This window comes from Diceros bicornis, chromosome 2 (genome assembly GCF_020826845.1).
Source record: "Diceros bicornis minor isolate mBicDic1 chromosome 2, mDicBic1.mat.cur, whole genome shotgun sequence".
NCBI lineage: Eukaryota > Metazoa > Chordata > Mammalia > Perissodactyla > Rhinocerotidae > Diceros > Diceros bicornis.
The window spans coordinates 51,574,068-51,587,362 of NC_080741.1; the positions used below are offsets into that span (position 1 = coordinate 51,574,068).

Genomic DNA, 13,295 nt, shown 5'->3' on the forward strand with positions numbered 1-13,295 from the left:
GAGACACCGGGGAAACCCCAGCAGGTGGGCACATTCGTCCACATTGCCATCCAGGAAGGCAGGAGCTGGACTCCTGGTGTGAGAGATTGGGAGACTGGGTGCTCCTCAACAGTGATCTGTGGGCCCTTGGCAGCCCCAGGTGGGAGATGCTGGCACCCAGTGATCGCTTATCAGAACAGAGGGCTGGCAGGCAACACCGTTGGTCCTCCCATTCAACCCCACACATGTACACCTGGAGGATATAGGGTGAGGATCCAGGGTGCCACAGAGCCTCAGAACTGACCCAGTCCTAGCCCTGGCCTTGGAAAGCTGGGCTGAATCTGCAGCCCTTTCCCTGAGATGCCTGGGTGTAGGGGGTCTAGAGACTTGCCCAGCCTCCTGCCAGGCTAGAGGGAGGTCAGAGACCAGGAAGGTAGGGGCTTGGAGAAGTTTGGGCCACCCTGGTGGGTGCAGGCGGTGTTACTGTCCTGAGAGACTCCATGTCAAGGCCTGCCCAGGCCACATGAACTGTGAGACCTGGGCCCAGGCTGTACCAGGTTCAAACTCCGGCCCTGATGTGCCCTTCACCGGCTGTACACGGAGCCCTGGGCTGCTTTCCCCTGGCTCTTCAGTCTCAAGGTCCTTACTTATGAATTGAGAGTGAGACAGCCCAACTTCCCTAGCCACTGTGGGCATCAGAAATGTGGGTCCTGAGCTGAGAGACACTCCGGGCCTCCCTCCCTCCCCTGACACCCAGCCCACACAGGAATCCCAGGCCTACCACATGTGCGGGTCCAACCAGGCACCCAGAGAGTCATCTTTCAAGTTGAACCCTGAGAGAGAAGGGGGCCCTTCAAAGCTGAGGGGAAATCTGAGAAGCAGGGCCTCCTCCCCTGTCCAGGGTGGAAGGTCTCTGACACAGATCACACTTGCCGGGACAGGGGCTGGGAAAAGAAAACCCTTCCCAGACAGGTCTCAGCCCCACCTACCCCTCTGCCTGCCACACAGACCCCCTCCTGGGCTGAGGGCTCTAGACCTGGGGTTTTCTCTGCGATGGAGGAGACTACCCCTACTTCTTATTCCTCCCCCTGCATGCTTGCTGACCTTCCTCTAGCTCCTGCAGGTGTGTGTGTGTATGCGGGGGGGTCTGCCCCCTGGGGGGAACAGACACCTACCCTGATCTTCCACTTGCAGAATCAAAGCACCCAGAGGGAGGGGTGGGGGATGGGTACCACTACCTCTCTGAGGTAGGGGTGAGAGAGGTGCCAAGGGCAGACCCAAGCCCAGGGGACGGCATCCTGGTCTCACCTGCTCTGCCCCACCTAAGGGGTCTCCATGTTCTCCCCTTCCCCTCCTCCTCTTCTGCACCTGATGTTCACACAATTCTTGTTCATTTCTCAGATCTCTGGCCTTTCAAGAATGTCCTCTGTATGACCATAGATGCCCCTGCCTGCAGCTACCCTCTATCCTGAGCCCTCAGAGGCCAGGCAGGAAGGGGGTGCCAGACCAGCGGCTCCTGGGGTTCCCTCAGATATCCTCAGCCAAGGCCCTCAGACTGACCTGCTGCAGGTGCAGCTGGATGGAATAGGGTGGAGGTGTCTGCCCTCAGCCTCTGAACACCACCCAGGCATACCTGGCCCCTGTCCCTGCTTTCTTTTTCATATAGATGCAGATATAAAGATATAGACATATAGTGTCTGTTACATGTGTATAACACGCATACGCACACACGCACAGACACACACACTCATCCTTTTTTTTGTATTTGACATATGTCTCCTCCCATCTTGAATGGAGATGCAGAGACTAGGTTGGTTCACTGACTGGACCATGGTGCTGTGCCCACGGTGGGACTCAGTGATGTTCCTGGAAGGAATCCATAGCAAGATTCAGACTGCTCTACTGGAGTCTCTGGGCTCGCCCCCACAAGAACTTTCCTTTACATTCTGAAGGCATCCCTGGCATCTGCCTGCAGCCAGGCAATGGAATTATTGTATTCACTTTGGCTTGAAGGTGACACTTCACTTTATTAAACAAGAAGATGGCCTCCTCTGAAGGCACCCATCCACATCTACCCTGACACCACCCACCGCAAACTGCCACAGCTTCTGCCCTGAAGCCTGGGTCGCTGTTTATCAGGAGGGGTTTCACTTATCCCTGTGTGTGTGTTGCGCAGGGGCATTTCCCAAGGGCTCCCTTTAACGGTCATTTCAGGAGCAGTAACGGCAGCAGCTCTATGTCACTCTATCTGCCTGGCTGAGGGCAGTGAGGAGAGTCCTGGTCGGCCCGCCAGGCCCACAGTTACAAGGAGGACATGTCAACCGGAACATTTCACCCCAATATTTATGGATCCCACACTCCATGGAAGACCTGGGAACTTGCAGGGCATTTGGTTTTCCTCCAGGACTGGGGAAGAAAGCTAGAAAACAGAAGGCAGGTGGAAGGGAAGAGGAGGTGACTGTGAGAGGGCAAGGGATGAGGAAGTGGCTCCCATCACCCACAGAAAGCTGCCCTGTGTCCATCACCTAACCAAGCCCATCCTCTGGGAAAGGGGCATGGGACAGGCAGTGGGACAGAATAGGGACAGGAGTCCTCCTGGAGCCCCATCCCCAGCCCTTACTCTGCAGGCCCCAATTTTTTAGGGTGCTCCAGACATTGGGTCTTCTGCAGCTCCCATATTCTTGGGCTGAGGGGCTACCCAACAGGAAGGGAGCACACAGCCCACCCACTCCTTCTCCTCTCCCTCCATGGCCCTCAGAAATCCTTCTGCCAGTCTGCTGAGGGAAGGAGACCTCTCCCCAAGACCAAGGTTGTCACTGACAGGCTCTGCTGTCTAACCCCAGTGTGGGTGGCCTGTGGAGTGCTTACCCAAGGGCCTGTCCCACAGCCCCCACCTCCAGCCCAGCTCTCCACCATGCAACTGAGGGGTTCACCCCCTCCTTGTTTCCATTTATGCTAGCCTGAAGGCTCAGCTCTCTAGGGGAGGGTCTGGATGTCACTTAGAGTCCTGGTTTGTGGAACTTTCAATGCTAAAATTGGGCAGTTGTGAGAAAACCAGGACAATTGGCCACCTTAGTGTCATTCTCCTCCAAACCCTTCTGAACCCTGCAGGTGGATTCCACACACACAGTCCTTACGGCGCTCCACCCCCCTCCATCCCCTGCACCCTTGTGCCTTTGGAAAGACCACATTATTTTATTCCCTTTTGTGTTTCAGACCCAGCTCCTTTGGGCCCTGAGGTGGCACACCTCCCCTGGGCCCTTGGGGCTCAAGCCCCCTCCCTCTTCTGGTTCCACAAGGTCCTGTCCACTTGACCTTTTCACCCAAGGGGATGGCAGGCATTGTGACCCCATTCCACAGCTGAGACACAAGGCCCCAGAGCAGCCTTGATCCTAGGGCCAGAGGCATTTCATTAGAAAGATCAAGGAAAACCAACTGGGCTGCCATCTCATAGCTGGGATCCTAGCTACTATCCCCCGGCCCCCCACAGCCCCTCACTCATTCTGCTCCTCCTGGGGTTTCACACCCCGAGCGTCACAGGCTCACACTCTCTTCCTGTAAACATCTTAGTTACATCTTTAATGCTTTCACATGGAGATGCTGTGAGTTAAATTACAGCTTCTGTGCATTCTAAATTACCGCCGGCCCTCCAGTCAGCTCAAGTGCTAATGTATTTATAGCAACTAGAGGAGGGAATAAATCCAGAATCTTCCCCATGCAGGCCTCCTAGGCCCTCACATCCTGACACGTGGTATTTGCCCAACAGAAGATTTGTACGTGCCGCCCTCGCATCCCCTCCAACCAGCAGAGGACAGAGATGGTGGTGAAACTGGGCACAGGGCCATGCTTCTGTGCATGCTTATGTGCGCATGCATGCCCAGTGTAGAAAAAGTGCCCAGCTCTTGGGGTTTGGCTTGGCCCAATGCCTTGCAGATGTCCCAGACTGGTATAAGAATTCCAGAGGGGTATGGTATAGGTGGACAATGGGTGGGTGGGCTATGTGATCAAAAAACAGACTAGGTTACTTAGGTCTGTTTCCCAAGGGGTCATCCCCACCCCGTTTCAGGAAGTCAGAACATCCCCTGCTGGCCCGCAGCCTGTGACCACTGCTCTTGGACCAATAGCTTCTCCCCCAACCCCAGATCCCCAATATACACCAAGACAGGGAACTGTTTTCAGAAGCAAGTTTTTAGAGCCCAGAACCTGGTTTCAGAACCTGGCTTTTAGAGCCCAGAGGAGAGATGCAGTGGGCAGCAGAACCCTCACCTTTGCATCCCTCTCCCTTCAGTCCCTGAACATTGAGGGCAGAGAAGGTGGCCTACCACAATGCTCCTCCACACACCACGGGGTGGGGGTCGACTTGGAGGGTGAAGCCAAAGCAGAATCTCCATCCTGCCCCCTGTGCTGGGACAGGCACACGTCTGCACATGGGCACATTCATGCATATGCATGAGGCCTTTCAGCAGGTCTGGGCACTGCAGCCCTCCACACTGGTTCCCCTACTTTGCCCTCAGCTCCCATCCTAGCTTGGGCCAAGCCAACAACTGGCTGCCAGGGAGGGGTGGCTGGGAGACCTCATGGACCCTCTGTAATATGGATGGACCTTGGGTACAAGCAGCTCTCCTTCTGGCATCCTTGCCCACTGGGCAGTTTCAGCTCCACCCCTGGGCCTCTCCCAGGGTGCCACGACACCCTGTTCCCAAGACCTGGGTGGTTCCTCTTCCCAACCCAGAGGAGGCTCCAGACTTCAAAGACAGGTCTCTCCCTGACAGAGGGGGACCCTTCCTACTCTCCCCACATTTCCTCCACATTAGAGGAGCAGACCCTGATATGAGGGGTCTGGGCAGGACACAAGGAAGCCAGCAGTGGCTCTCAACCTTCCTGACAGGAGGGATGCCCTCCATGCCAGGGCCCTCAGATCAGGGGTCGTCAGTGGCCAGATGCCCAGCCTCTCTTAGAGCCTGGAGAGTCAGCAGGTGGGTCCTCAGAACAGCTGGGGCCTCAGCAGGGCAGGTCCTGAGAGTAGGTTTAACAATCGCGGAGTGGGCAGCTCTGTGGGCACTGTGGCAAGTGTCTTCATCAGAGGTCCAGGCCTGTTCCTGGGCCACTCACGCATGGATGGCATTGGCTACGTCAGTGAACACCAGCCGGGTGGGCCTCTGCAGTGGGCCTTGAGAGGGGAGAGTGGTCTGCAGAGAGACAGTCAGGGGCTTCAGGGACTTTGACCAAGGCCATGCACTCCCTGGCCCAGTAACCTCCACCCTTGCTTCCCGGTGCCTGCTTGCACTTGGCACCAACTATGCCTTCTCCCTGGAATGCCCTCCCTGCAAGCTCAGCCTAGAAATATGACCTGGCCCCCCGTGGCTCCTCCTCCACCAGCCATCCCGGCTTCCACCTTAGGCGGCTTCCACCTTAGGCGGCTGCAGTACTTACCCTGTGGGCCCAGGGGCTGGATTAATTATGCATGCACCACTCTCTCCCAGCAGAGGAGGGCTCACCTCTGCACCCCCAAGCCCCAGCACAGGGCTGGCACAAGAGAGGTACACAGGAAACTACTATCAAATGGTCAGTAGTCCCATGGGCTGGGAGGACCAAAGTTCTCAGCCCGATTTCCTGAATATCCCAAGGGGGAAACGTGTCCTGATCCAAGTGACACAGAACTTGGTGGCAAAACCAGGGGGTCTCCAGATTCCCAGCCTGGACTCTTTCTGAATCCAGTCTCCCAATTCTGCCTCTGTTAGGGCCGGACCCCCCAACAACCTGTGGGGTCAGGGCAAAAAGGGATGCAAAGGGGTTTCATGGGTCGGGGGAGACCAGACCTCCTCATGGTGCTGGCCATTGAGGATAATGGGGACTGGTGGCAAGTGGCCAGGCAGCCCAGTGGCTCTGGCAAGATGACCACCCAGCTACGTGACCCTTTGGACATAGGAGGCGAGTTTGGCTGGGGTCTCCACCTGCCAGGGGGTCTGTCAGTTACTAGAAACCCACCAGTCTACTTGGAGGTGCCACTGCCCCAGAGTCAGACCCCAACCTCAACCCATTCAGGACCATGGACCCTCAGGCAGCAGAGGAATCCAGGGTCTCAGCCCCCAACAATCTCTCCCATCAGTCCTCTCCTGCTTTCCTAGCCAGTATGTGGGGGCACACAGGGAAAGAATTAGGATTTTCACTTGCAGATGAGAAGACTGAGGCTCAGAGAGGCCAATGGGGCTCCCAAGATCACCAGGCTCTCAGGGCAGAGCCAGGCCGGACCACAGGGCTGCCCCTGCCTAGCCTTGCGCAGTGAGTCTGCAGGTGGCCATGGAGCAATTCTACCAATTTCTAAACAAACCTGACAAAACCCATATATACCCGACAGCTGCGGCCTGACCACATGGCAGCTGCTGCAAAGCTGCATGAGAAAGGAGGGAGGGTGTGGGTGGGAGAGTCATGAGCAGGCTGCAGGCTAGGTGGGGAGCCTGGTCATGCCCACCTTGCCCTGCGTGGCCTGCGCGGAGGCGGCAGCCTGTACAGAGGCAGCATCCCGCCCGTGCTCCAGCAGCTCCTGTTCCAGTTCATCTTGTTCCTCCGTGGGGTCGAAGTTGTACATGGGCATGAGCTGGTGGCGTAGCTTCTCCAGCCTGGGGGTGGGGGCAGAGGCTGCTGGGGGAAGGGAAGGCCCTTCCCCTCCCACCAGCCCTGCAGGCCCTGCCTGCTGACCAGCTGAGCCACAGCACACAACCATGTTTGGGGTCCTAAAATTTCCCCTGGGATTCATTAAAAGACATTTTTGTACCCATAGTACCAGCTCAACCCCTCAGATGGGTGGCCTGGGAGGGATAGTTACCCATTCCTGGGACCAGATAAGCCATGGGCCACAGAGCTGTCATCTGTGGGGTGCATGGGGACTGCCTAGGCCATGGCCCTGCGTGGTCCATAGCCTCCAGGGGGCCAGGGCGGGGGGAGGGGAGTCGGTGACAGTTACCTCAAGGCAATGGGGCAAGGGTGGCTCAGCCCTCCCCGAGGGAAAGTGGTCACCCCCAACCCCTGACTTCCTGACCAGGGAGGGGGCCCTGATGGTGCGGGACTGTCCTTTCCCACTCGCATCCCCAAGAGTCCGGCCCAGCACTGCCCACGGGCTGGTGTTTGGGGTGGCAGCTGGGGAGTTACCTCTTCTTCTTCCTGATGTACAAAACCTGCAAGAGAAGGAGCAGTGTCAAATGGCCAGGAAAGGAGGCCCTGATTAACACAGCAGTCCCTTGGGATAGAGGGCATGCTGAGGCTAATGAAGGGGAGACCTGTGGCTTCCCATGTCCTCAGGGACCCCATCCCAGGGACGCATACATCCTGCGTTTGTGCCTCCGTTTGATGTTTATTAGATACTGATGGTGCCCAGACTCAGAGGTGGGGAGCAGGCCTGCCCTTGAGGAGCCCAGCCTGGGAAGACCACAGGGTCAGGCCTGGCCTGTGGGCTGGTGAGCCCCACCTCTGCCAATACTGCCTGTGGCCCCAGGAACTCAGCACCTGCCTGGGACTCCTCGGGGCTGAAGGGAGAGGGGAAGTCTTCAGCACACCCTCTCCTCTCAACTCTCCCCAGGCCCAAAGCCATGTATGGGCAAAAAGAACAGGGACAGGCAGTGGCCAGACTCTGCAGGGCAGTGGCTCTAGGCCAGGCTCTGGGCTGGGTTCCTGGGGTTTCCACGGGATGCTGATGGCCCTCAGTGGACAGGGGCTAGGGAGGAAGGCCTGAGCCCCTGGACATCAGCCCAGACAAAACTCCAGAACCCTGGTGCTGGAGGAACCTAGGAAGGTCCTAACCTCCATTGTACAGACTTGAAGATAAAGGCCTAGGCAGCCTGAGATACATCTAAAACCCAAGAGCTCCAGGCTGGAGCAGGAAATCCGGATACAAAGCACAGAGGGGAGAGAGGAAGAGGGTGAGACTCAGGTGACCACCTGGCAGGAACTCTAGGGACCTCTGCCACCATCTCACTCTTACCTAAAATGGCAGTTTCTCACTACCAGGAGCATGACCCCTTCTGCCTGGGGGAAAGCCATGTCCCTAGAGTCTGTCCCAAACTGTCTGTGGCTCCCACACCCTTTGAGGCCCATCCACAGCTTGAATTTGGTTTGGTTTCCATCCTGGCTCAGAGCTCCTTCTACTGCTCGCTCCTGAGGGACCCCAAAGCCCCGGAAAGAAAATGAGGCACCCCTTGCTCCCCCATCCCCTCCAGGGGGTGACACGTGGGCAGTGCTCCTTGTTCTCCTATGGGTGCAAACCACAGGAGCTCCAGGTCTCTGGCCCAGCCCCGACCCACCCTGAATCAGTGGCTCCAGCCCAGTACCCTGTACTCCTTTGCCTCTCAGCCCTGCCCCAAACACTCCTCCCTGCCCTTGGCCCTGTGGTACAGAAGGATCTTCAAGAGAGGCCAGAGCCTGTATCCAAGCTCCACACCTTGCCCTTGCTGTCCCTTCTGCCCCAACTATTTACACCTCCCCCTAACCATACCTTCCTTTTCAAATCTTCCCCACCTCTCACTGTCCAGCTGCAGCCCCATCTCCTCCAAGAAGCCCTCCACTGCTCCTCCTGTGTGAGGCACACAGCTGGGCACTGATTTTACTTCCTTGTACCCAGCATGGCCTGGCTCAGGATTGGCATGAGGCGAGAGGAAGCAGCACTCGGAAAACATCTCTGGACCTGTCCTCTGGTGCCCAGGAGCTGTTTCCTGCCCTCCACTGTCTTTGCCCCATTAACTCCCTGCCTCTCCTTTTTTGGCAAGAAGACCATTCACCCTGGCCCTTCAAATGTTCCTCTAGAACAAAGACTAAGGGAGTCCTCCCAAGTTCCTGGGACATAATCTTTTGCTAAGAGTTACAAGGGCAGATTCTAGGCCCTACTTTGAGCCTGAGGTTAGGGTGTCTCAGTCTGCTTAACTGCTGCACAGGTGCCAAGGGGAAACACTGGCGTTCTGCCTTGCCCCCCCATAGGAGACTGCTTTGACTCCGGCCTCACTCTGCATGTTGCGTCTTGACCCTGCCTGCTGACCAGCAGTTGTTCCCTGGCAGTGATCCGGAACCTACAGGGCCCATATGGTGACCCCGGTTTAACAACAGCTCCAGCCAGGCCATGGAGGGACCATCTATACTCCTATCTGTCAGAGCAACATGCTCCTGAACCTAAGGCCAGCCATCAGAGCCTGTGAGGGGCAGTGGGCAGGATGCCACCATTGCCAGGCCCACTGGGGGACCTCAGGCACACCCCTACCCTTCCTGATCTCAGCCTGCATGATCTCCAATGGTCCCTCAGTGACATTTTGAGTGTCCATGTATCATCTTAGGGGGAAAGCCCATATTTTCAGGGGCAGACACCAGATCTGGAGGCATATGTCCACCATCGGGGGACAACCACAGCTCTCACCCCAGCTCACCTCCATCCTGATGTCTGCTCAACTCTGCCCCTTCTCGTGACACTGAGGCCAGGCCTCCATCTTGAGGTCTCAGCTTGAATGTTGCCTCCTCAGTTGCCCCTGACCACCCAGCCTAGAAAGGCCCCCTGCCCAATTTCCCAACCCAGTCTCTATGCGCTTCTCTCGGCACCCTTGGTTTTATCTGTCTCCCACTCCCCGAGAGAACTACAGAGCAGGACCTTCTCCTCCTAGTTCCTGGGGTCCCGAAGGCTTGATCCAGAGCAGGTGCCCAGTAAATAATTGCCAAGTGACTGAAGGAACGTACAGTGCCAGCAGCCTGCCCTGCCCGGAGCATCCCAGCCAGACTCTGCAGTCCACGATCTATCCCAGTCACCTTCTAGCCTCTGCTCCTATTGCACCCCATGCTCATTGCCTCACTGTCCCGCTCACTGCTCACAGAACATCCTGTCTGCCTCCAAACTTTTGCCCATCAGAACCCCCCACCTGGAACACGCTCCTCTCCAACTCCTATGTGGCCTCTATGGCCCAGCTCAAAATGCCATGTATTCCTCAGAACGTTCTCTGGTTCTTCCATTCAGAAGCAGCCTCTCCAATCTCTGGACCCCAGTGGACAAATCCCTGGGGGAGGGGAGGATTGCATTATCATTAACAAACAATTGTCTTCTGATTAGATTCTCTAATTTCTAAACACTGACTACCCTCCTACAACTGAGGCCATCTGGGCCATCCCCAGCCTGCCCCAGCTCTTACCATGGCCACAGTCAGGCCAATCATTGTGATGATCCCGAAGGACAGAAGCATTGTGCTCACACCAGCCGAGCCACCAGCCACATCAGGGCTTCTGGTGTCATTAAAGCTGGTGGCTTCTGGGCTGAGGGTGGTGGTCTCAGAGGCTGGCCCATCTGTGGCAGGCTCCAGGTCAGGCTTTGAGGTGGGTGGGCAGCTGCTGAACCAGCCCCTAGCAGATGGAATCCTGGAGTTCATGCTGCTGCTGAGAGGGCCCTGGCTGAGAGACTGTCTGTGGTCAGTCAACCTGCCCAGTCCCTTCTGACATCAGGAGTGTTCGAGCCTGTGGCCCCTGCTACCCATGCAGGTGGCCAGCTCCTTGGATAAAGGGAACTCCCTGCGTCCCTGGGTGCTGGAAAGGAAAGAATAAAAAACATGAAGCTGAAGATGGGACTTGGTGGTGAGATGACGTCCCCCTAAGTTCTGAAGGAACTCAGGAAATAAAAGTTCGAGGGCAAGGGTAAGTTCAGGGGAAATCAGTACATGTGCTTTATATATCCATGGTTCCCATGTGGATTTAGGAACACGAAAATGAAGCCCTGCTCCCTCTTTGTGGGTAAGATGATCATACTGAACACGCTTGGACGATATGAAAGGCAGTGGGGAGGTTTGAAAGAAAAAGTCTCTCCCTTGTGTAATACCCCACCCTCACCCCCTACTCCCCACACTCCCCCCGCCTCCCCACTCCCTGCCCCCCACAGCCCTCACCTCCTGCTTGGAGGAAAAATATTGCAGCTTTTTCCTTTCCCGGAGGGAAACACTTGCCCAAGAGTCAGACAGGCCTGTCTTTGAATTCCAGCTCAGCCACTTAACTAGATAACCCTAGGTAAGTCTCTCCACCTGTGTGTCTCAGTTCTCCTGAGTCCAAGGTGGGGATATTAAGAATGCCTCCCTCACAGGGTCATAGGGTCACTGAAATGTCAGGATGAACAAGTTCCTAGAAAAGACTTAGCTCAGCACAGCCCCCACCCGCAGTAAGTATCCAATAAATGTCAGATCTTCCCCCCTGGCCAACCCAGTTGGGAAAGGGGGAGCCACACAAGCCCCTGGACCCAGCCCGCTGTGTGGTCCAGGCTGTGCTTGGAGTGGGGGTGGGGACAGGTGTGGAGAGACCAGAAGACAGGAAGGAGAGAGAGGCTAAAGTCAGGTCCTCTGGCAAGGCTTCTCTGCAGGCTCTTGGGGTCATTCGACCCCCTATAGGAGAGCTAGGGGCTGCCAGGGACAAGAAGAAAAGAAAGAGGAGCATATCTTCCGAGGCAGGGATGGAGTTCTCACTCTGAGGTGCTTCTCCTCCCCTTCCCTCCTCCCTGGGGAGCAGAGTGTGGGAGATGTGCCCAGCCCAGGGTGTGGCTTAGGCCTCCCCAGGCCAGAGGGCCCTGGGTAAGGCAGGATGGGAAGGCGTCCCAGCCAAGCTGCAGGACAGCTCGCTCCTAGAGAGAGGAGGGATACACAGCTCATGCGGCACCCATACCTCCCTGCGCTAGTTCATGGGTATATGTGGGGTGCCTTCCTGTGCAGGTGCATGGGGGTGTGTGAGGTGTGCACACACCCGTGACAGCCCCTTAGGAAGGGGCAAGGCTGGCGGAAGGACATGGGATGGGAGAGCCTCATCCCTCTCTGCCCTCTCCCTCCAGCTAGTCTGGGAACGTCAGGAGTCCCAGGTTCTTTCTTGGCTCTGCCACTGACCCCAGGTGTGACCTTGGGCCAGCCCCTTAACTCTTGCTCTGGGGCTCTGTTTACTCCTCCGTCCGAAGGAGAGAAAAGGCCCTGCTCATCACCGTACGGGACTGTCTCAGCGTTCAAAGAGCAAGAGAAGGAAACCGTGGTGAAAGGGGTCGGCACGACCTCCGAGAACCCGCATACCGTTCTCCACCGGGTTCCTCAGTCCTCCCTGCCCCAATCCCCATCCCGCCTCCGCGACTCTGTGATGTCTCCATTCTTGCACCGAAGCGGCGACCTCAGCACTTACTTAATCCTCTCTGGGGTGTGGAGCTCAGCCGGAGAGGTTAGGGGTGGTGGTGACGAGCAGGAGGCTGGGGCCAGGGGTAATCCCCAGGCCCCAGGATGGGGGGCGGTGGGTCCAACCAGAGGACCTCCCTCCCTCTACGCTCCGAGCCGCGGGCTGCGCCTCGCTACGGCGCACCGCCCACAGCCGCGAGCGCCCGCTCTGCCAGCCTGGGCCGAGACAGGCAGGGCCGGGACCCACCGCGGGGGTGGCGCGGACGAGAGCAGCCCCGCGGGTACGTGATGCTCCAGCACCTCTCCTCCTGGCCCTGGCTCCGCGCCCCCGGCCCCCGATAGGTTGCCAGGCCCAGAACCCGCCCGGCATTGGCCCGCTCGCCTGTCGCTCGGATCTGGTCCCGCCCCCAGGAGGAGCCGGGAGCCGGGTCGCGGTTCTTGGCGACCACCCCTCACTCCCCTCGGCCTATGCCGGAGTAGGGCGGGGGACCGTGGGTGACCAGCCCCTTCCTAGGCAGAACTCAGCCCCCGGCCTGCCCCGGATCCACCTCCGCCAGGACGTACTCGTGCTGCCATACAGCAGGCGGACGCAGGAGACTTGGGGAGAGCACTGGACTGGGAGTCCTCGGGCCTGCGTTGAACCCTGGCTCTACCCTCTACTGGCTTTGTGACCTAGAGCAAGATGCGTTCCCTCCCTGGGTCTCGGCTTCCTGCTCAGATGGGCTCTGGTGTGAGGGCTCTTGGTAAATGACACCAACCCTGGGGTAGAAATGGGACATCTTCAGAGAAGTTGGTATCGGGATGGTGTTATTATTGGAGTGGTATTATTGGGCACCCCAACTCAGGCAAGCCTACATCCAGGGCGCGATCATCTCAGGGAAGGGGCCTTCAGATACCTTCTAATCCTCGGGTTTTCAGAGGAGCTTATGGGGATCACCGGAGTAGATTGTTACAGACACAGATCCCCGCGGGTCCTCGGGTCTGGGATGGAGTCGGGACAACTGCATGTTTAATAGTAGTTTAGTTATCCGTGATCGTTAACAATAGATTTTAGGGGGAGTGGGCGTTGGCAGGCCACACTTTGCAGGATACTGTCATGAATTTTATAGAAGGAGCAACTGAGGCCCATCGAGGGCCGGGCACCTGGACAAAGCCTCGCGACGT

At 57.4% G+C, this 13,295-nt stretch overlaps 1 protein-coding gene across 1 annotated transcript; it reads right to left on the bottom strand.

The window, feature by feature from the left end:
• Positions 1 to 1,986: 1,986 nt before the first annotated feature.
• Positions 1,987 to 12,426, bottom strand: C2H3orf18 (chromosome 2 C3orf18 homolog). Its single transcript, XM_058559584.1, has 5 exons — positions 12,142 to 12,426; positions 10,137 to 10,524; positions 7,129 to 7,154; positions 6,452 to 6,599; positions 1,987 to 5,168 (listed from the first exon to the last, which is right to left on the bottom strand). The coding sequence occupies exons 2-5, from the start codon at positions 10,368 to 10,370 to the stop codon at positions 5,088 to 5,090; spliced, it is 489 nt and encodes a 162-aa protein (XP_058415567.1). The 5' UTR covers positions 10,371 to 10,524; positions 12,142 to 12,426; the 3' UTR covers positions 1,987 to 5,087.
• Positions 12,427 to 13,295: the final 869 nt, after the last annotated feature.